The sequence below is a fragment of the Monomorium pharaonis genome, chromosome 11 (genome assembly GCF_013373865.1).
Source record: "Monomorium pharaonis isolate MP-MQ-018 chromosome 11, ASM1337386v2, whole genome shotgun sequence".
Taxonomy (NCBI): Eukaryota; Metazoa; Arthropoda; class Insecta; order Hymenoptera; family Formicidae; genus Monomorium; species Monomorium pharaonis.
The window spans coordinates 10,776,411-10,799,359 of record NC_050477.1 but is presented as its reverse complement, the minus strand read 5'-3'; the positions used below and the strand labels follow the sequence as shown (position 1 = coordinate 10,799,359).

General features: G+C 39.9%; 1 protein-coding gene across 1 annotated transcript in view; it reads left to right on the top strand.

The window, feature by feature from the left end:
- The window catches only part of LOC105833189, a 44,198-nt gene that overhangs the window by 16,480 nt on the left and 4,769 nt on the right, over positions 1-22,949 (top strand). Inside the window, exons 2-4 of the mRNA XM_036294141.1 lie at positions 2,554-4,598; positions 21,341-21,426; positions 21,821-21,945. Coding sequence (XP_036150034.1) covers positions 3,490-4,598; positions 21,341-21,426; positions 21,821-21,945 — 1,320 coding nt within the window. The 5' untranslated portion in view covers positions 2,554-3,489. The remainder of the gene's footprint in view (positions 1-2,553; positions 4,599-21,340; positions 21,427-21,820; positions 21,946-22,949) is intronic.

Here is a 22,949-nt window from a genome sequence, read left to right as displayed (position 1 = left end):
ACGTTCTCCTTATTTTCCTTGTTTATTTAATATGCGTACAAAATAAAGTCATCACGTTGATAAAAGGAAACGATTAAACTTCAAATTGAGATTTTAATAACAATAATTAAGTAATTAAAAGAAAACTCTAATTAAACATTTGTCTGAGTCAATGAATTATTTATCATGACATTAGACAGTATTGTTTATTGTATTTAATCGCGCGGCCTTTAATTTTATAATAATGTAAGAATTATTCCCGCGCGATGCACTCTAATTAAGGGAATTATCTTTCAAAAATTAACGCGGGAGAACCTCTAATTGTGATTACATTCCAGACGACTCTATATGCATGCCGTTAGGTAAGCGAAGAGACGAGCTCGCGTGACCCGCTCGTGCCGAGTGAGAGGAAATGTATGGACAACGAGCTCCTCTCTCCCCTCGTTCTCTCCATCCAGGAGAGGCTGCGCACGGTCGTAGAAAGTGATAATAACGCGAGCACACACGGTAAATGAAGTATCGGCGCGATTGTCCCATGCGGATTGTACGGCTGGAACGACACACAAGTTTTCCCTCGCGATTCGCTTATCTTGCGCGATTGCGGGCAACAATTTGTCGACGGATTCCTCGCGTCGTGATCAAATATGTACCTACCTCTACCTCTCTCTCAGCCGCATGCCACTTCACAACGAGACTTTTCTGCGAGCGCGTGCAGCCATGTGCGCCGCTAAAGGTCATCGTCTGCCCGCTAAGTGTTACGCGCGTACCGCGCGATGTTCCTCTAATTACGCCGCCCCGCTTCCTCGGCGAGCCCCAGCACGAGATCTCGTGGAAAGAAGGAAAGAAGGATTTTGCTGAAGTTAACATTTAAACTGAATACTGAATCGGAAAATGATTTCGTTGGAGAGACCAGCGAAATAATTATTATTAAATAAAGAACGTTGAAACATAATAATCAATGCTACAAGAATTGTTTTGGCTCTTTCTAGCAATCAACTTGAATGTTCTATATTACAATTCTATATATATATTCTATATATACAGTTATTTATGGTCTAACAAAATTATTTTCAGATTTGTATCCAGCTGAACTTTCATATAGACTTGCTGAATGCATATCGAGCATCCAAATCGTATCTCATTAATATTTTGAAGCTGGCACAAAATTTAGTCAGCTGTTAGTACAAAAAAAATAATTAGAGAGAGTTTTCAGCAACACTTGACATAGTTCTTTATAAAAATAAAAAAAAGTTCTGCTTTCCTTGTACAAAAAGGCAAAAATTTAAAAATGGGCTAACTTTGCGAAGACTAATTCTTTATTTAATATAAATTTTGTCACAGACAATGAGAAATTATTCAATATACAAAAAATTTGAAACCACTCTGGCTTTGCTTACGCAAGATCGCTACGTACGCTGTATTGTTTTTCATCAGGCGAGACTCGAGAGTCATTAAGTCGTGATGCGTGTCGCTTCGCATGTCGCCGAATCATCTATTGAAACGCGATTATTTTTCATGGATGATCAATTTGACCAACAGCCCGTACAATTAATTAATTTCTTTTACAAATTGATAAACTATATTTTTATTGAAATAAATATTTCTTTAAGATTTTTTTCCTGATACGAGCTGAGAATATAGTATTGCATTATCGCTACCTTATCACTCTTTATTTTTATAAATAAGGAAAAAAATAAGTAATCTTGCAAATAATTTAATGTCTTGTTTTGTGCTTGCAACACTTAAAAAAATCAGATACAAGAAATAAGTGGTATACCAATACCGCAACTCTTCCCTACTTTAGCTTTAACAAACTATTCTTTCTACTCATCGAACTCATGCTTTGCTTGAGATCTACGTGCAAAATTTCGTAACAAAAGAATTTTGAAAATATGCAGGCCTAATTATATTATAAAGAAATCATAAAAATTATATTTTAAAGAGATGTTTACGCGCGGTTGCTTAATATCATTAAAAAGTTGAAATTATACACAAAACAAGCGTTAAGTGCCTTTTACGCTTTGATAGAGAAACCCTGGCAAAAACCGCAACGATAATTTCGATTCCAGAACCTTTTCACGTTACATTCTGTGTTAGACGGTCGCATTTTAAACCGCTCCGTCACGATGCAACCGGCTGATAGTCCGTTAAGACGAAGCTCTATTCTCTGCTCGTCCGCATATATTTGAAAGATGCGTCACACCTACTTTACTTTTTGCCCTTGTAATATACATATAACGATCCTTTTTACAATTTCCACTTCAGTCGAATGCTTTCAATCTGACCGAGCAGTCGCGTGTTTACCTTCCCATCGAAACCACGTGAAATTCTTTAAATTCCATCCTGTCGGAGACAAAGCTCACCGCGTATGACCACCAATCGGCATATCTCGCGAACCTCGGAGGTATCGCGAGACAGAGAGTGGAAGGGAGAGAGGTACGTTTCCGTCGTTGCCGCGTCACGGGTAGATTATACCCCGTATCTGTCCTTCTTTTTACGGTCGGACTATTCCGGCCGACAACGGAGAATGAAACAACGGGCAGTCCATTAATTATTTTCTCCGACCTGTTCCAGAAGCACCGCCGGCACCATCTCGGAAGCCATGCCGGCTGACGAGCTCGTGCGTACCCGACGAGAAGAAGACGGTGGTAGAAAGCCGAGCTTGCAGCCGCCTTAACATACCGATCGACCAATTGCGTCGTCGTTGATAAGGAAAGAGAGAGAGAGAGAGAGAGACCCCCGTCGCAGGTCGACCCGATCATGCCCTTAGCGAACCCGTTCCGCTGCTCGTTGTCGCATAGTTCCACGCTGTAAACCCGATATATGTGAGAAGAGTCGTCGTCTGGTGGATGCCGTCGCCATGGTGGAGCAACTGGTGTGCAGCAACTCGCTGAGTCCGGGAACGTAGCACTCGACCAACACTTTGGTTCGCGTGTATTTCTTTTCTAGCTTTAAGTGACTAATCGGGACGAATGAGAGAAAAATCAACAGATGACGTGTGCCTTTACCCTGTTTAGGATAAAGACCGGACGAGTTTTAAGGAGTGATTAATTTTATTTAGAGTGTTTTTAGCGGGTGGCAAAAAATTATTTCAAGTTCGAAATCGATGAACTGCATGTTAATTCGCGACGGACTTGGTGTAGCTCGGAAGTTTAGAGAGAAATATTTAATCGTTGTGGAACACTAGCGTGTCACCACTAGGAGAGAAGTGGTAAGTGGATATCTCTCAACGCATGGAATCTAGATTGAAGAGAATTGAACTTAAGTGTTATGTGCTACGTGCTATGTGACTTGGAAGCTCGACAAACAATTAGTTTATCGTGAGACGTTCGGCGTGATGAAGGGAATAGTTTTCTTGACAACAACAAGTCTAGTCTGAGGAAGATCGAAGTTAACGTATCTGCGTGCTATGACACGGTGGACTCCGGGCAATTCGGTTCGGGAGGATCACGGCGTCAGGGAAAGAGAAGAGAAGAAGCCTCGCTCCGCGTGACACCAGCGTGTCGAGTAATGCTGAAGCACATCCTGACGGGGCAGCCGTCGTCAACGGGCTCCAGGCATAACAATGACTATCAGACGAGCTCGGGCTCGTTGCACGGCGAGCACCACCATCATCACTTGCACAACAGCTCGCTGCACCAGGATCAGCAGCAACAACAGCAGCAACCGCAGCCACAGTCGCAGTCGCAGTCACAGTCGCAGCAGCAGCCGCAGCAGCAACAGCAGCAGCATCTCCATCATCACCATTTCACCGGAAGCACCGGGACGCGCGGCGGCCTCACCAGGCATCGCGGTAACAACGGCGGCGGGATTGACGTGTACGATTCCGTGGTGGCGAGACCGACGGCGACGACGGTGTCGAACGCGCACCAGTCGGCGACGACCCCCTCGTCGACGCATCGGCACCCGCTGAATCACTCTCAGCTGAGCGTCAACAACCTGTTGACGCAACGCTTAAACCACTCGCACGCGCTCAACGTGTCGACCCTGTCGACTTCCAAGCACTCGGTCAACAGCGTCAGCCCAGTCGGCGGCGTCAACGGTAACGGCAACAACAATAATAATAACAACAGCAACAATCATAACGTCTCGGCGAGTCAGCTTGGCCACACCGTGATTTCGCAAACGGGCATCACGTCGCATCAGGACAGGCCAAAGGCGAACGGCGGCTTCGACATCTCCAGGCTGTCGCGGCTGCCGAGTCAGACCACGCCGTCGCCCGCGCCCGCCGCCACGTCCGCGCTCCCTATCGTGGCCAGCCAGGTGGCCGGCGGCGGGCCAACGGTGATACCCCTCAACGCCTCCTGGTCCTCGTCCCTGTCCCGAAATCTTCATCGGAGCGACGAGGCCGGCGTGAAGGAAATGCTGACGAGCCTCGGACTGCTCTGCCTGGTGTCCCTGCTCCTGGCCCTGCTCTCGGTCATCTTTCTACTGAAGATCTCGCCGCTCACGGTCACGTCCAACAGCCTCATCAGCCCGGAGGAGTTTGTGATCGTCTACGAGGTCACCCTGGCGCTGTGCGCCCTCGCCCTGTCCCTCAACCTCTGCTGCCTGCTGGTCTGTGCCATACAGTTCCTCTTCGCGGTGAAACTCGTCAAGACCTCGTATCAGGGTCATCGGTAAGTGTTTCTTTCCTTCGATATATTTGTGTCTCGAATAAGACCGTTTGTAATTAGGATTAGGCTGTGTCTACAATAGGGGTAATATAAGCCTTAAGCCGTAAGAAATTGGCCAATCACAGTTGAATGTGAGAGGAGTAATCAAATATAAGTGGTTAATTTCTTAACGACTTAAGGGTCGTTACTCTTATTGTAGATGTAGTCTTAGAATTGTCGCTTTCTCTATTACTCTGTCGTTTATATTGTCCCGAGTCCATTTTGCGACACTTGGACATCTCGAAATCACGCGATCACAAAAGTCTTAATAAGGCTCGGCGAGGATTCGGACTGTTGACAGGTTTATCGCGGGACCAACCGTCCGATGACTAATGAACGACATGAAAAGACATGATACGAGGCCGATGCGCCTCAGTCTTGACACGTTGGAATTCAGTTCAATTATTTTTAAGCTCTAATGGAATGGGGGGAACCGCGCCACCCCGCGCGACCAAATCAAGATCTGCAATTAATTAACGTGTGGAAGGTGATATTCTCTGTGCGTTTAACGGCAACGGCGACCGATTCGGAACGATCGGCGTGCAATATCATCCGTCGTCACTCTGTTATGACCACTGAGCTCGACGCGACATTACGAAACCGTTTAAGGACTGACATACACTTGTACTTGTACCAGTCTGGAGATTGTTGATCACAAGATCAAGGTCTCATATTTATTTTAATTTAAAGAGTTAATTTTTAGAGTTTATAACATGCTGGTCGTAAGAAAAATTTTTAAGTAGATATCCATAATTGTTCTTGAAAACATGATATGCCATGTTTTTTTTTAAAGAATATTAAAGAATCATTAATTTTTAATTAAAGTAAGTGTGAAAATATTGAGCATCAAGATTTTTTCTTTGATCAAAAAATAGCACTTTCTATTTCTTGTATTATTTACACGGTCTAATATTCAACTTAATAATGTATCTTAACTTCAAACTCGATTTAACTTACTTTCTATCTTTTTCTAATTCTTAGGATTAGAATAAACTAAATGGGCCTAAGAAATCTCATATCTCAAGTACTAATTAAGCATCCACACAGAAATAAGCAATTAAATATGCAAAAAATTTCATTCCGCAGCAGCCTGCGAACCTCGCACGAATATGCAAGTGTAACAGCGATTCGGTAATTACACAGGAAGCGATGTGACTCGCATGTAACAGAGTCTATCTAATAGGGAAGAATACCGCGAGTCCCTAGTAGTAATTCAAAGGGAACTTTTCTTCCCGCGGGGATCGAGGGAAACGATTTACGTGAATCGAGAGGTGTTTGCCGTTTTTCTTTCTTCTCCTGCGCGCACGATCTCACATCGCCGACGCGATCCGCGATCAAGATCCTCGCGCGTCGGGGTTCCCAGTCATCCATGCATGCCCCATCCTTGTACGCACTCGAATGTACACTCGGGTGGATCTCGTATCCAGCGCGTATACGCGGGGATCCGGCGACGGCCCCCGACAAGATATATCAGTGTCTTACCGTGCGAGCGTTTCTTCTCACGGAGAGAGGCGAAAAAATTCACCTTGGCGTTCGCGCGCGTGTGCGTGCATACGTGTGTATATTCGTGTATGTGTGTGTGGTGTGTGTATTGGGTGCCCACACGAAAATGCACGCAAGTAGAATCAGAGCGAAACGCAGACGCGCTGCAGATAGCAATGTCGCGCCACCCCGAAATTATCCTCGTTAAAGAAATGTGTTGATGCGATCGCTCTCCGGCGGACGATCTCTTTCGAAGCGTGACTTCTTTTCCCTTTACAGGAAGGGGTACGATATCGCGGACGTGGAATAACTGTAGGTTGCTGGCACACGGACTTCGTAGAGGATACGTAAAAATGCGATGTAGGACAGGAACGTCTGATAGATAAAAATGAAAATTTAACTTTCTTTTTCCAGGGACGTCGAAAGTTAATTGATAATAATATTATTGAAATTTTATTTCAAAAATTAGTGTTATTAATATTACCGGATATTTATGATGGTTTATTTAATTGATGTTTATATAACTTTTGTTATACTTGTCAATTTTTTGTTGCGTATCTAGGATTTTTTCTGATGGAGGGTATAAATTTTTAACTTATTAAATTATGCAACGATACACATTTTCAATATTTTATATGACAACAAAAAATTTACTCGGATGTAAAAATAAAGTTGTATTTTTTAATAATTAAAAATTTCGGGAAAAGGAGAATTTGAGCTTTTCATGATTTGGTATATTTACATTGTATCCATATTATGTTTCTATTTTATTGCGGTATTTGAAAGAAAATAAACGTTTTAGGAATATTCGGCAATTCAATCTTCCGCTTTAACTTTCGTGTTTAGGTTCATTCTTATATCTGAGTTTCAATTTTCAGGCTCTTTGCTTTTGACATTATTGGCTTTTTCGTTGATACATCGAGATGAATTGTCGGAAAGGTAACGAACGCGTACGCGATAATAGAGTGTATAGAGCTCATTTTGCCGCGACGGAAAAGGACGAGGAAATTCCAAGTTGATTAGAGTCGTAGACCAGGTAGATGGCCGTTAATGACCGCCCTGAGAAGGAATAAGGAAAACAAGGGTGCAGAAACGCACGGGATAGCTTCCTCTTGTTTCTCTCGCGGGTTTCTGTCCGCGATATTGCGCTTTCCATTCTTAGAAACTTCTAACTAGACGCATGAAACGCAATTAACTTTTTTTTTTTTTTTTGAGTGCTCTTGATTTGGGCTCGATTTATATAAATTTGAATATAAAAATTAAGAAAACACATTAAATTGGCATGTAATTACAAATCGAAATAGTCAATGTTTGTGAATGAAAAGAGACACAAAATCTAAAATATTTTATTAGTAATTATAAACATTTTTTCCGGCATTTATTAGGTAATTATAACAGTACAATATTGTTATATAAATGCATTTCTATTATTGCGCAATGCAGAAGATCAAATATATATTTTTTTGTCTTTAAATATTTTATTAATAGTAGATGCTTTCGCTTTATATTCTTTCACTATCGTCGGTCTCATCTTTTCCACTTTCGAATTACCTACAAAGTTTCCATTCTTGAAGTATGGATATTCTAGAGAGAGAGATTATACACTACAAAGGCGTCTATAAAACCTAAAAGTTTTAAAGGAAATCTTAGCTAAGACGGAAATTCTTCGGATAACTGACCGAATGATTGGGATCTTCCCCGAAAATATTTACGCACTAAAAGAGACATAAATAGTTCGTTCCAGGAAGACAGAACCTGTTTTAATTGAGTTTCTGTCTGAGCAACAACGTCTAAAATCTTTATTATATATAATTTTAAAGATTATAATTCCTCTATCGACTTCGTAATCTATCGTAAAGTATCTTAGTCAATTTTTTTCCAATATGGAGATACGTAATACGTTATGGAGAACATAAATGGTTATAAATATTTTTAATACATACAGTACAAATATTAACAACGCATTATCTTTATATAAAAAAATAAAAAAATTATAGAATATTAGAAAGTTATTTTATTTCTAACTATTTAATTACATTATACTTTCTTAGAAACTATGAAATATAAAATGCAAAATTCTTGAAGGCGTAAAAGAAGTAATTGAGTCTTCTGTAAATCAATTGTATGCGCGCGCGCGCGCACGCACACACACACACACACACACACACACACACACACACACACGTCCCGAACCTTTAATATTGTACATATGGGATCATAATATGTTATAGCAGTGCTTAAGAAAGATTTTTATCGATATGAGCTAACATATGTACTTATACATATAAAATTCTAGGTTTTCTTGGATCATGAAAGCGGTAAACAGACAGACATCGCAAAGGGCTGACAATGTATAGCGCGACGTCTGTATGCATAATAAACTGAATGTAGGTGACGGGTTAACGGCTTCTTTCTAAACGACATTTTGTGCAACTGATAAGTGCAACGATCGATCAGAGCACATGCTATTTTTGTCATGCGCTATCACGAAACCTTATAGCTGTATAGAGGCCCTACCTAGTGCCTCTATGCTCGTGCTCGTGAAAGAATAATCAACCGCAGCTCACAAATATAGGTGAATGCGAATCCATAAACAATACGCCGCAAACATTTTTCTCTTTCAATCGAACAGCGAGATTAACATAATTTAACTGAAATCTAATTAGTACAATATTTCGATTCTTTTTAATTGATATTTTACATGAACTCAATATCGAGTAAATAATAAATTAATATAATATTGAATATATGCTGTTAAAATCAATAGGATCAAAGCATTAGTCATCATAATAAATGACTACTTAAGAAAAATATAAAAATAGAAAGACTTGAAAATAATGAACTGCAATCGATATTTGTAGGTTAAATTTTATACAGATTTGATTAGATTTTTATTTTTTTCTTAAGCATAAAATATTTTAATTTAAATTGTCCTTATTTGTTTATTAACTGGTACAGTAATCCTACATTCACTAAGAGGGTGATATAAAATAAGTTGCAAGTTAGAAATGATTAACTATTTTATTTCATCATTTTGATATAATCATATATTTTGCGTATGCTTTAAAGTCTAAAAATTTAACGTATGCCGCTTTGATCAGCCAGTGTTTAAAATTAGCTCTGGTCTCCGAGTGTGGTTTTCGTCATTCACAGTGTAAATGCTTTGGTTGTGAGATCTGCTGAGAAATCCAAAAACGCGGCTGCTGAACAAATACCAAACAAATTCTTGCTATTTTGCACTTTTAGATTATCTGCCAATGTTAATAGAAATACGAATCATAATATCACTTTCTCCTGTATTATTAAAATTCGTCTTGCCTCACCTTCTCAGAAATGATGTAATTTCAATAGTATACATATATTCAGGAATAAATTCGGGAAATTAGGCAATAGATTCGGTCATCATTGATCGCCACGTAAACGTGTCGGTTCAGCGAGATTGTACTCAAAAAAGGAAGTCCTCTTAATTTTAATATATGAAAATGTTTTATTTCTGTTTGCGTTTCTTACACACTTAAAAAATGTTTAGATTTAAAAGTTTAAAACAGAAATTCTCAACAGCATTAAACGTTCTGAATTTCAGCATCGTTTAAGACTTAAAACATTTTTGAATATTTGAAAAGCCCAGGCAGAAACAAGACATTTTAATATATCTTAAATTTAAACATTCCTTTCTTTAACGTGTTGAAAATATTCTCATAATTTGGGTCACGAGATATAGTAGAACTTATTGCTCTTGTTTGAATCACAAGCTTAATTTTTTTCATCGCGTGTTAAGAAATTTTCTCGCATGCGGAATAGGGACAACGACCTGGAGATAAAATAACGCAGGATATATTGCAATGTTACTCGAGATACGTGGGTTTTATTCGCGAATGGCCTTACGAGTTTCTTTTTTCAGCGGAGATCAATAAAATTCGTTCGAAGTCGTCGAAATTGAGATGCCCGTCTTTTCGCTCCGTCAACCCCCCTCACTTTCTCGCGCGCGTTATTAGTCACGGTACAAGTACGTCAGCATCGAAGGAGGCCCCGAAAAATCTTCGTACATCAGACGGTCGGAATACGAATGACGGTGCGAGGACCTTTCTGGGAATCCGTTTCGCGAACGCTCCTTCACGCATTCCTCGCGATGTTCGCGCGCGCCGCCGGTGGCGTATATCGCTCTCTAAATCGGAATCAGCGAAATCTTACCTTTATAGCGCTGTAATTATAGCTGTTACTATCCACACAATGTCTCCCAGTGATTCCAGCCAAGGGGGAGAGTATTCTCATCGGAATCAGCGATATATTATCATTGAAAGAGTGAGCACATATTAGACAGAATATAATAGCTCCGGAATTTATGCCGCGCGAGGATTTATGCAGAAGTCAGAAGAAAAGAGAAGATGCAAGGGCAATTTTAGTCCTTTGTTTTTTACCGTTAATATTACGAAACCGTGAGTTGAATCAATTTGTCAATGTTGTGAGTGGCGCAGCGATATGTATTACAACCTACATAAAATGATTACTCTCTCGCTGCAGGGAGTGTAAAAGGCTTAATGCTTATTTTGTGATACGTAAGTGTAATGTGTGCAAGTGCTTTGCTCTTGTATTCTTTGCTCGGCTTGATTGTCCCGCTCACGAGTAATCATATAGCCCCATTCCTTTTGATGTATCATACGATAAAAAGATCTTTATTAAATATAAAAAAGTAAACATTTCGCTTGTATTATTTTTTTGTACACAGAGAAGACAGTTGTTAATTTAACTAAACTTTTCAACGTAATTAAATCCCTTCAATTCAAACACTTGTGCATTTTACTTAAGTATATTAAAACTACTACAAGTATTTCAGTAAAATACTTTAATTAATAAAGTTGAAAAATCTGGTCCAATTAACAATTTTCTTCCTTAATAGTAATAGACAGTATAAGTTTTTATTGATACAGTTTATTTACCTTAAACACAGCGAATAATGCTTGATAAATTAACTTTCGTATACATGCAACATATATATCGGAATTATCTTCTCGCTAATTGATAATATAGTTATAAATATAACGCATTGAAATCCGGCTTATGTCCCCGCTTCATTGTCTTTCGATGGACAATAAACTGAGAGCGGATCGCGAGAATTCGACCGGGAAATCTCATCTCGCGCCAGCGAGAACGCATCCCTTGCGCACAATATATTACACGGTCCGCTCTCGGGTTCGCTTGGACGGCGCGGGCGTCTGGCTTATGTCCCCGTCGGCTTATGTCCTCGTCGGCGTAAGCCGTCTCGGGCTTCACGCAGGCCGGCAGTGTTACTCGGCTCCACTCAAGTACCCACTTGGCATTCCACGCCCTCGGATCTCTGGATCCCGTCTTATCGTAGCAGCCTCGCGTCCGGCTGTCTTCTCCGCGCGGGAGATATCCACGGAGTTTAGGAGCGCGAGGCGGGGAATAAATTTTTGGCGACGAGAGAAGGAAGCTTCTCTCTTTCTCTCTGGAGAGAAGCGAGCAGGAAAGTACAGATCCGGAACGATCGGTCGCGACATATTTATTAGAATCGTCGCGCGTGGAGCGTCGTTTCATGCTTTTCTTAAGGTATTAAGCTGGCTGAGCCATATCATCAGAAAACATCAATTTCTATATCGAAATATTAAGCTTAATCTATTTCGTCTAGAAAAAAACAATTTTTTTTAAAGCAAAAAATTGACAAACAATTAGCAAATAATTCTGTAATGGTGCGAAAAATTGAAAAGTTTTGGCTACGTCGCTCGCATTTCTCAAGGCGCGCGAGAGGCTGTTTGCATAATTTTATTTTTGCCAAAATACATAAAAGGTCGAGAAGCGTCGAGAGCGAGAGACACGTTCTCGGCACTTTAATTTCCCAATAAGGCATACGCGACGAATGTGTACGTGCGATTTCGATCTTCTCGCGGGCAGCTTCCGAGCAGCCTTTTGGTCCTGCACACGCGCTCTCCCGCTTCTCGGAACCCTTCCTCTCACCAAAATACCAATGAACGAATACATTTCGCGTTCAAACACTCGGGCGAAATACGTGCCGTTTGCCCACAATATCTCGGCAAAATACGGCACATCGAGGAGCCGATTATTCGCACCGTCAGCGTCATCCGAGTGGCCGGTACACTTGAGTTAATTAATGCGGTCCGACGACAATCTTAGAGAGAGAGAGAGAGAGAGAGAGAGGAGAGGAGGACTCAGCCGCGAGTGAAATATCTTAACTGCATTTTATTTTAACGAATCGTCTCCCCTGTATTAATACAGGCGTTTCGAGCATGGGATGTGTTTTACATTTTAGTGATAAGTCATAACTTTTTCATTACGCATTTCCTTGTAACGACCGTAAAAAGGGAAAGATAGTAGCATAATATTTCATTAATTTTTAAAAAGTAGTATTTTTTTATAATTTTGATATGGTTTTTAATAAACTATTTTTAAAAATTTTATATTTTTAATACACAAAAAATGGAAAATATAAAAATATTGTATCATAATATACGGAACTTTTTCTCATGCTTATCGGGAACTGTAGAACTGCACGCAGAAAAATATTTATTCTATTAACAATTTCTTCTAACGGTTTTAAATAACGATTATTTTTAATAAAGAATTTTTTAATAATAGTTTTAAAACATACTTATCATAAATTTTTGAAAAAACCATTTCCATATACTTAAAAAAAGAATTTATATTGTCTCGAAGAATGTTACAAAATTGTATTGAAGAAAAGTCAAAGTAATAAATACATCGAATTTTTATTTTGACTTAATAATCTTAATTGAACTATTAAATTACTAGGATTCAGAATATATTTTGAATAAATTTATTATGATAAACTTGCGGTTATTTTATGTAAATTTTACTTGTTTCAAGTAAATGATGAGTGTATTTTAAAACTATTCAAGGAGATATTCTTTGCAAAGATGACCGTTACTTAAAAGAAGAAAGCTAAAAAACGGGAGACTGCTCTTCTAAGCATGAGAATAAATTTTTCTGTGACGAGTGCTACTGCAGTGCTGCATCCTGGGTCATCAATTTTTAAAAGTTAATAAAACGTCGTGCCAATTTAACTTCACAGACACGTCACGGTGCCGATCGGCGTGATATTCCTCGTTTAAAAATCGATCGATCAACCGTGTACATGCAAGACGATATCCTCGTCCTCGTGAACAACGGCGCTCTGCACGCGGGATCGACGCGTATCACGGCAAGCGACGGCAACAAGAGCGATCGGTCACGCTGTCACTTCGGTCCGACAATGCCCGCGCGACGGTGCCCGCGGTGAATACCCCGGTGCGAACAGGTGCAAACACGGAGGCGGCCCTTATGACGACGGAGGGCCCCGTAACGGCACAGAGCTGCGCGGCGAGGGCACCCTCATTTTCGTTCGAGCTGGGGCCCCCGTCGTTAAGTCCCTTCTTCCCGGTATCGTCGGAGGAGATAGGAAATTCCGCGTCGTTAGGACGCGGTGAACTTTTTCTTTTTTCGACCGCGACACGCGGATTACGAACACCTGTCGGCGTGGAGGACGCGCAAGAGAGGTGGCGCGGGATCGAAGGGGAAGAGGGGATGGGAAGGACGGGCCCGGTGAGAACGGCGGAGGGAGGAATGATCTCGCGGCTGTAGAGCGAAAGAGCGATCCATCATCCGCGGCGGAGCCGTGTGATCAGCGTATGATCCATCATCCGGTATTAACCGCTCGCATCCGCGAGACCACGGCGAAGCTATGCGGATGTGGCCGACGATGATCGTCCGCCGCGGATCGAGATCCGCGTTCGAGATCCACTTACAACGAACGTGCCGGAACGGTAATCGTAATATTCTGCGTTCGGTTTATATCGGCATTTCGGGGGTTTGGCAGACGACGCGGGATATGTCACTTCTACAGAGTTTTTCTAGACGGGGACGAATGAGAGAAACGTTTTCCCCGAGTGTACGCTCGTGCGTGCTCCGTGCGATCGTACATTACGGTACCTCTCTCGGATTTTCACGCGACGCGCACGCAAAATTACGGCCTCGTAATTGCGACCGGCGAATCCGGGCACGATGTCATCTGCGGAGACCACGCGGAGATCGGAGTAATCGGCGGGTACGCGGTTTCCGGAGAGCATAGACCGGAAGTGCAAGCGCGGAGAGTCAGTCACGCGGTATTCGCCGCCGCCGCCGCCGCCGCGGCGAACCGTATAAAGACAACGAGGAAGCGTGCCCCGATCCTCGCGACACGCTTGCGTGCACACGTGCGTCGTATACGTGCGTCGTGTCGCCGTGAAACACACGCGGCCCACACGAACGCGTATCGGAACGCCCCCCCCCCCCCCCGATTGGGCGCTACGCTCCGCGTAGCGTCGTCGTTCCAACCGGGTTTTCAACCGTTTCGCAACGGATTACACGCGCCTCTTCCTGTAAACGCGGCGCGCGTGTGCGTGCGAACGCGCACGGCTTACTTGAGGAGATGATGATAGTCCCACGGACAGGCTCGCCTCCGATTCCGCGAGAAACTGGACTGACGCGTTTCCACTCAGGTTCTCGACGCATTCTGTTCCTCGAGGGGGAAGGAAGCTGCGGGAACGCCGATCTGGAAAAACGTTTCCGCGCTTCGTAGCTTCGCATGAACATGGAGATCGGTCGTGTTCGTTTTATTGCGTTCGCACGTTTTTATGTATTTTGCGATGAATGCGGGCTTGCCAGGAACGAACGTTTATAAATGAATACGAACGAATGGCGAGCTTGTTTTCCTTTGACGTATCGGAAAAGAAGTAGAATGTATAATATTTGATTTAAGGAGGTTTCTTCGGTCTTTACGTAATTTTATGATTGATATATATAGGCATATTTAGCTGAATTTTTTCAATTCTTATACCAATACAGCTTAAGTTTTTCTTTAAATTTAAAATATAATTTTCTATAATGAAATGAGAATATTGAGTTGGGGTTTACATCATAAGGAGACCTTTAAATAATCGCAGGTAAAATAAAAGAATTTTGAAAAACTATATTTATAAGAAAGAATGGAGGTTAAAGAACATTTTGTAGAGAGAATTTTCTCTTAGAATTCACCTTCAAAGTCATGGGACAACTTGGATTTTAAAGAATTTTGCTATACTTTTAGTAAAATTTAAGTAAAGTTTTCGAATTTTAACAAAAATTTCTTAAATTATTCTGTAATATAAAGTAGTTTGATTAAATTTTAAATTTTAAAGGTACAATATAATTTTTCGAAAATTATGTTGTTCATTGATTTCAAGGACACAGTCTAAGAAAAAATTGTCCTCCATGCATGAAATATTTCTAACTTAAACAATTATTTTTAAATAGAATGCTATGTGAAAATGTGACAATGACGTTTGTTACTACGTTTAAGTCATTGCTGCAAACAACTCTTTTTCAATTATTTCTACACCGCTATTACAAAGAAAATATTTTAAGTAATAAATTATCGTTTCTATTGCTTAAATTTGGTTTATTATTCATTATTTTGAAGATAACAATGCTCAAAGATATAAGAACGAAAAAGTAATCTAATTCTCTTCTTTTTTTATTAAACTGAAGAATTTGCTTAAAGCAATGGTATCCACGCTTATTGGAGTAAAACTGTTTGCGTTTGTTCATGTTTTTTGTTTGTTTTAAATTTCTATGTCTATAAGATGATTACGTTGATGGAGCAATCTAAAATTTGTTTGTTGTACGCGCGAAATTAGATTCGATTGTGCGGGAAACAGATTTCCCCGTGTTGTCGTTATCAACATAAACATCACATTCACATTGCTACGAGCAGCCTCACGATGCGAGAATCGCCTCGAAGCGAAGAGCGAGATTCCCACTCTAAACGACATTCTCCGACTTGTTCAGCTCCGGCAATGAATGTAGCGGGCAAACACGTGGACGTGCGTGATTTTCCGCGCGCGGTCATTAAAATAAGCCGTGCCGACTCTGCAGCGCGGCGGCCGCGCTTTAATTAATAAACTTCACCGCCTTATAAATACCCGCGGATATTTCGGTCCCGCGGTGAATGTCGGGTCAATGTTTCCGACGATTCAAGCGCGCGCGCGCGCGCGCGCGAGCGGATCTCGATTTCCCGGAAATGATCGGCACGATTGATGAACGCGGAGGAAGCGTTAATTACCGAACATAACGGACAACTTCGACGAAAGAAATCAAGTGGACTCAATTGCGCACAATTCAACCAAACATCTAACAACTTTCGACCTTGGTCTCATTGAACACAATATAATCGATCGAATTTGATCAACGAGACTGACAATCTAGCGGTCAGGAAGTTGTAAAGAAGAAGAAGAAGAAGCTATGACAGTTTGATGAAGCGCATTTCACATGCGAGAGTTAGAGCTGGGAATTTTTCATCTCAACCGTTACGTGCGGGATTTCCTGATAATGCGGTTACTATTGTAAATCCTAGGATAATTATCGTAGCGGTCAATAGACAGAGAGAATATGGGAAAAGCGAACGGTTTTATTACAAACTGTTTTTTCGCGTGCGAAAGGTTTCCATTATGTAAAAGTGGAAACCCTCTATGCTCGTCGTCGTGCTCAACAATGCCACACTTAACAGTTAGCACGCGCGGAAATGCATATGTATGTCTCGTTCTCTTTGCAAAGAAGAAAATTGGTGCTCTCAAGCACTCAATTCATATGATGATGTAAGATGGAAATTTTTTAACGACTTGTAGTATTTTCTAATGCTGTTTTCCTCTGGACTACATAATTGACTTTTCAAACTAGTTTTTTCACGTCGATTTAAAAAAAATATCTTACTTTTCTACATTACTATTATTAGATAATAATCCCAAAAGTTACATAAACATAGTAAATATTTTTCTTCGATGAAAAATAATTTACTTGTAATAAGTAATTAACTCATTTGCAAAATAAAATATTATATATCGAAATGAATATTTATTGAAAACGGCGATAAGGTATTAAAATTGCATTTAATAGAAATATTATTTAATTTAAGAAATCAAAATAATTAATTTACTCCATTCAAATAAATTTATTAGTGTACCAATCTCGAGTAATATTCGCTGCAAACGGAGGACGCAGCAAACGTTACGTCACATTGCTGGATTACTGTACTCCTTCTCTATTATTTCGATGAAAGAGAAAAGTCTTCGTTTGTGTCTGCCACTAGTACTACTATACGTAACGGGTAAAAGTTGAAGCCGTTGGCGCGTGATTTGTCACTCTCGGTGCTCCAGAATGACTCGCTTCTATCGGCACTCGACAAAACCCCGTTGATCTTCGCGCGTTAAGCAGGAAGACACGTTGCCTTTGCTACGGCATGTTCATTCATGACCGGCGAGAGATGCACAACAAGCTGGACGACAACGACGGGAGACCCGACAAAAGCGTCCGCGCCTATTCAACTTGGGCTCGTATAATATCGCTGTGCGTGAAAGAAAAGATGAGTGGCACGAATGACGAATGTGGAGGCGCGAACGATACTCGCGATTTGAATTCGAGATGTCGAGAAATGAAGTCTGTAAGCGAGACACGTCGCAGATGCATACAATGCACATTTGGTAATTTCTACATAGCTGTATAATTACGGTAATAGAGCCAATTACAAAAACAAGAGACAACAAATAAGAGACAATGAGATTTCAAAAACGATGAATACGGAAAAATGACAGGAGATAATAAGTTGGTATTAAATTACAAGTGAACTTTTTAATTACAAATATTAGGAAAACGTTTTTTGTCTTCAGCAAAGGCTGTTTACTTGAGGCAACAATCATATATGCTTTGCCTCTCAATAAAAAAAAATTAGTTGCTTTTTCTATGAAATACATAAATAAAAAAATATTTTTTATACCAATAGTAAAACTGTTCGGTAAAATGTAAAACTATTTAGTTTGCATAAACAAATATTTTTTATTTACGTGTATTTCGTTGAAGCAACTAAATCTTCTTAAATCTTGTTAAAAATAAAATATTAAAAAAGTAAGTGCCAATTTTTGTTGGCACTAAATTTCTTCCCTTAATGAATTAAATGATAGTTTACGCTGATAAAAAATACTTTGTGTGTCTCGCGTATCGCGGCTTGGATGTAATTTCTCTCACGCGTTTGCAGAGGACGGCGACGGATCACCGAGCATCCTTTACGTGCATGTACCGAAACGCATTTCTCGCGCAAAAGTTCACGAATCTCCGTCTGCGTGCCGCTTCTAAATAAGCGTCATCTGTAAGGTGCATTGAGGAATTCCCACGCAGCCGTTGCTGCCGCCCTACGGGGTCAACGATCTCTTTGGATACACGAGCGGGTCATGCGAAGCGATTAGAACTACTATTGTTTGAGACTTCTAGTATATAGTGGTAATTTATTTCTGGGAGTTAGCTACCGCGCGATAAATTACCGGAACTATAATTAACATTTGGCGAAGACGCTCTCAATTACACACCCTTGTACTTGATATCTTCCTCTTATAAGGAGCGTCTTACGCTGAGAAAATACGTTATTATTATAACTCCAACTAATTTGTTTAACTTGATTAAATAATTTCTTTAAAGTTCAAATGTACTTTTTTAAAAATTGAAAATATTTAAATATTTGAACTGAAGGAACGTAATATTTGATATTATTTCAGATTTCTGTAAGAAATTAGTATTAAATAATTGTCTATCTGCGTGTGTGGTTTTTAATATCTTCTTACATTTATCGCTCACTTAAAATTACACGGAATTTCGTCACGAGAATTCAAGTTGCTGTCCCAATAAATTAAAATCCCGTATTCAATTATCGGACGCATAGATAATTCATTTAAATCTCGCTTGACCGTTATCGAGAGGAAAAGAAAGCACTGCGGCAATATCCTAATTCGACGGATCTAACTAAGACGGGGGACTTAAAGGCGACCTTTAAATAATAATCTCTGCATTGTACGCTTTTATTTATGGGGAGCCTAAGATGATTACGACGGGGGCACGCCTGGCACGGCAGCGTGGCGACCGACGTATGAGAGATTAGCCTCTACGCAACAAAAACGCCTACTGGTCCCCGCGTTTACGTTGGGACCATAAATCCGTTTGACACGTCTGACTTTCTTTCGATGGGAGTGTGCGCTTAAACGCGCGCGGCGCGATGTCTCGCTCGCGCGCGCGCGCGCGTGACAGAATGCCGAGGACAGAGGGGAAAAAAAGGCGTGGGTTATCTGTGGAGAACGCGTACCGTTATGTGCACCGATCGTATCGCCGTGCACTTTCGCGATTATGCAATATTTGCCGAGGGGAGCCAGAGTATTTTGACTTACGGCCTCTGTGCTGTAAAGGTGAGGTGTGCTCCAGAGTGCATTCCCATCTCTCGCTTCTCCGATGCTTTTTGCCGACGCGTATCACAACCGATTTACGCGGCGTTCCGTCAGTCGCGAGTTTCTTGAAGATCAAAGGTATATGTATAAGGACCGTTCTTAATCCTTATCCGAGGTTTACTACCGGAAAATATCGGAATTTTCAGGGAATTTTCTTTTACTCCTGAAAGATCTTGATGGAATTTTAACTCAGGGAAAATTAAAAAATGTTTTAATTTAACTTTAAATTCTAACTCTTTTCTTTCTGACAAAATTGTTTTTTTAGTTCATTTTTCTTTGATAATACAAAATGTCGAATAGCACTGCGGCATATACATCCACGTATAATACATTTACATACATTTTTATTAAATATTTTAAAAAATCAGTGACAATAGAAAACAACACGTTGTTCTAAATTAACATTATGTAATTATTTTTTAAATTCTTGTGATGATCGAGCTAGATCCGGACAGATCATGTCTCATATTTGATTCCTATATGATATATACATTATTTCTTTTTAATATCCTTTTTCAAGTTTAATATTTGGAACTTAAATAACTTTTCTTTTTGTGTGATCAAAGAACATTAAGGTATAATGAAAGGTATAATGAAAGAAATTTATTTTCAAAGATGTATTAAAAAATTCTCTAATCTTATCTGGAATTTTAATAAAATTTCTTGAAAATCTCTTAAGAATTCTCAGGGAATTCTAGCAGAATCCGTTAGATCCAGGAAGCATTTACAATTTAATAAAATATATATTAATTGTAATAATTTATTATTTTAATATTACTAATTATTGATTGAAATATTATGTGTATGTATAAAATTATTATAATGCAATAGTTAAGGATCTGATGGCTTGCCCGTAAATAAATTGATAAGAATTAAAATGATAACGATGTAACGCACACTCCTCAATACAATTTATTAAAAAAATAATTTTTTTTTTTTTTTCATAATGTTATTACATACATATACATATATATCTATATTGAACGTACATTTAATACATTTATTATTTACGAAGAAGGATATACATATATATATATATATATATATATACTAGCTATGCCCTGCCACGCGTTGCTGTGACTCTCTATTCTTATGCTACGTTTTTTTCAAATTTTCTTTGCTTTCGTTGTTTAACTTTCAAGAGCTTTGCTTTACTGTTGCTCTTTTTATTTTATTTTTGAATAAGCATTTATCTATCTTTAATAAATCTAATATTCATTCATTCACGTACTTTTCACTTTTTTTCTAAAAGCTGCCATTTAAAGATTTAGAAATCCATTTAAAAGACTGTTTTAAATAAGTTTCTTTTTTTCAATAAAATAACAGCCATTTTTATTTTTCTTATTACCTTAATTTAAACACAATAGAAACATTCTTCGCCTCTCTCGGTCTCTCCTCGTCTTTCCCGGTCTCTCCCCGTCTCTCCCGGTCTCTCCTCGTCTCTCCCGGTCTCTTCCCGTCTCTCCCCGTCTCAATGTGTCAAAATTTCAATAATATTAATGAAAAACTATTTTTTACACTTAAATTATGGCCATCATTTTTGAAACACCGATATATCCAAAATCAGACCCCATAAGAACACTCTCGGTTACGAATGCAACGTTGTGTGAAAAATTTCAAAGCAATCGGTGAAAAATTTACGGAGATCTTAGATGAGGAACAAACATTTACATTTTTATTTATATAGATAGATATTACACTAACACCTTGCACAAAAAGTAAAAATATTCGAATTATATCATCCAAATGTGTCTCGTGTCTTCGTCAATGCGAACTGAGATTCAGCCGCGCGGAGTGTCTTCTTAGCGGATCATAATTGCCGATGAAACGACGAAAACGTGCGCTTTTATAACTTGTCCAATTATCACGGACTCGCGAAACTCATCTTCGCTCTGCGACTCTCGTCTGTTTCAGGAGTAACAAGTACCTGCAAAAATCGTCCATCAGCCGCGTGTGCGCCGTTGGTGGTTTTTTCATTAGCATCCCCGTCTTCTTAACTGGTAAGCTTCTCTTTTTTTAATTATCGAATTACGTGACTCGCACTCGAGCCGCCCACAATGACAATGACTCGAACTCTTTCTCAAAATTCTAAAATAATTGAGGGTTTTAGCTAGACAGCACCAGTTAAAAGTTAAAATTATTAAAATTTATAAACTGTAATACAGGCGTTTTTTGTTGTTTTAGGTTTTTAAAAAATTTAGGACAATTCAAAGTTACTATTCAACATCTCTATTACATTATTAAAAAATTTTTAATTTAAATTAAAATTTTTAAAAAATTGGGAAATTTAATAGAAATTGCCGAAAAAGATTCAGCAGATAGAAAATAAAAAATGACAAACTGGGTGGTCAAGTGATTGTATTACAAAATTATTAATTTTATTGTGATCCACAGGCATGATCCTGTACACGTTCATCCAGTTTCATTCGACACCGGCGATCGTCACGTCGGTCTTCATCGGCCTCGGCATCGTGTTCTGCGGATGCGCCATGGTCCACAACGTCTTCGTATGGCAGAAAGTGAGTACGCCGAAAATGCATTTTTTTTTTCCTTACGCCTCCTCCCTATCTTCCGCCCTACGCCCGTTCGCCTTTCTCCTCTCGCCCGGCGACCTAACGGCGTGCGAATTTTTTCGATCATCACGATATGCGGATCTCCCAGCGTCGTAGCCAGTTCGCCTCTTTATTTTCTCGTATTTCACAACCGGCGATGCACCGGTCTACACATCTTCGCTTCCCCCTTTCTCTCTCTCTCTCTCTCTCTCTCTCTTTCGCTCTCTCTCTCTCTCTTTCTCTCTTTCTTTCTTCGCCGGTTCTACGCCCTTAATCTCTTCCCGCCGTGCCTTATTAGCATATCCCGCAACGGTCGATGTCATTATCACGCTATTATTTACGTCGGTGATCATTCTACCGTGTAATTCGATTCCAAACTGGATCTGTACGCAGGATGTCGTGCGTGCATGTATGCGTGTATGCGCTACGCGGGCGGTGGGTGCGAACGGACGTGTCCGCCGTCGAGTTTTTGCCCACTGCGAGAAAGAGCCGATGGCAGAGTATAAAATCGCCTAACGTTCGGTACGATCTCGGGGATACGAGGCTTCGATTCGCATTACGTAATTGTGCGATTGAGCGGAAGATTTTGTGTAACCGCGACCGCGTCGTGGCTCCCCGTCGCGATAAACTTCGCCGCTACATAAATTGCACGATGAAGAGAATTTTTTTTTTATGATTCTTCCGTCCGCGTCGTAACAGAGATTTTTCTAAATATGCTCGTCTACTTTTTTTATTTCATTTTAGTTGCTTAATAAAATGCAGAGTCAGGTGATTGCATGTGAATAAATAATAATTTTTTTGGAACGATATGTAAGGCAATAGCTTCCCGAAATCACAAAAGAAGTGTTTAATTTCAAGATGTTAAAATGCTTTGTTTCTATCTCCGTTTTTTTAATATATTAAAATGTCTTAAAAGCTCACAGCTTTAAACTTTCAGTGTTTTCTTTTTAAGTAATTAAGTATTTAAAAAA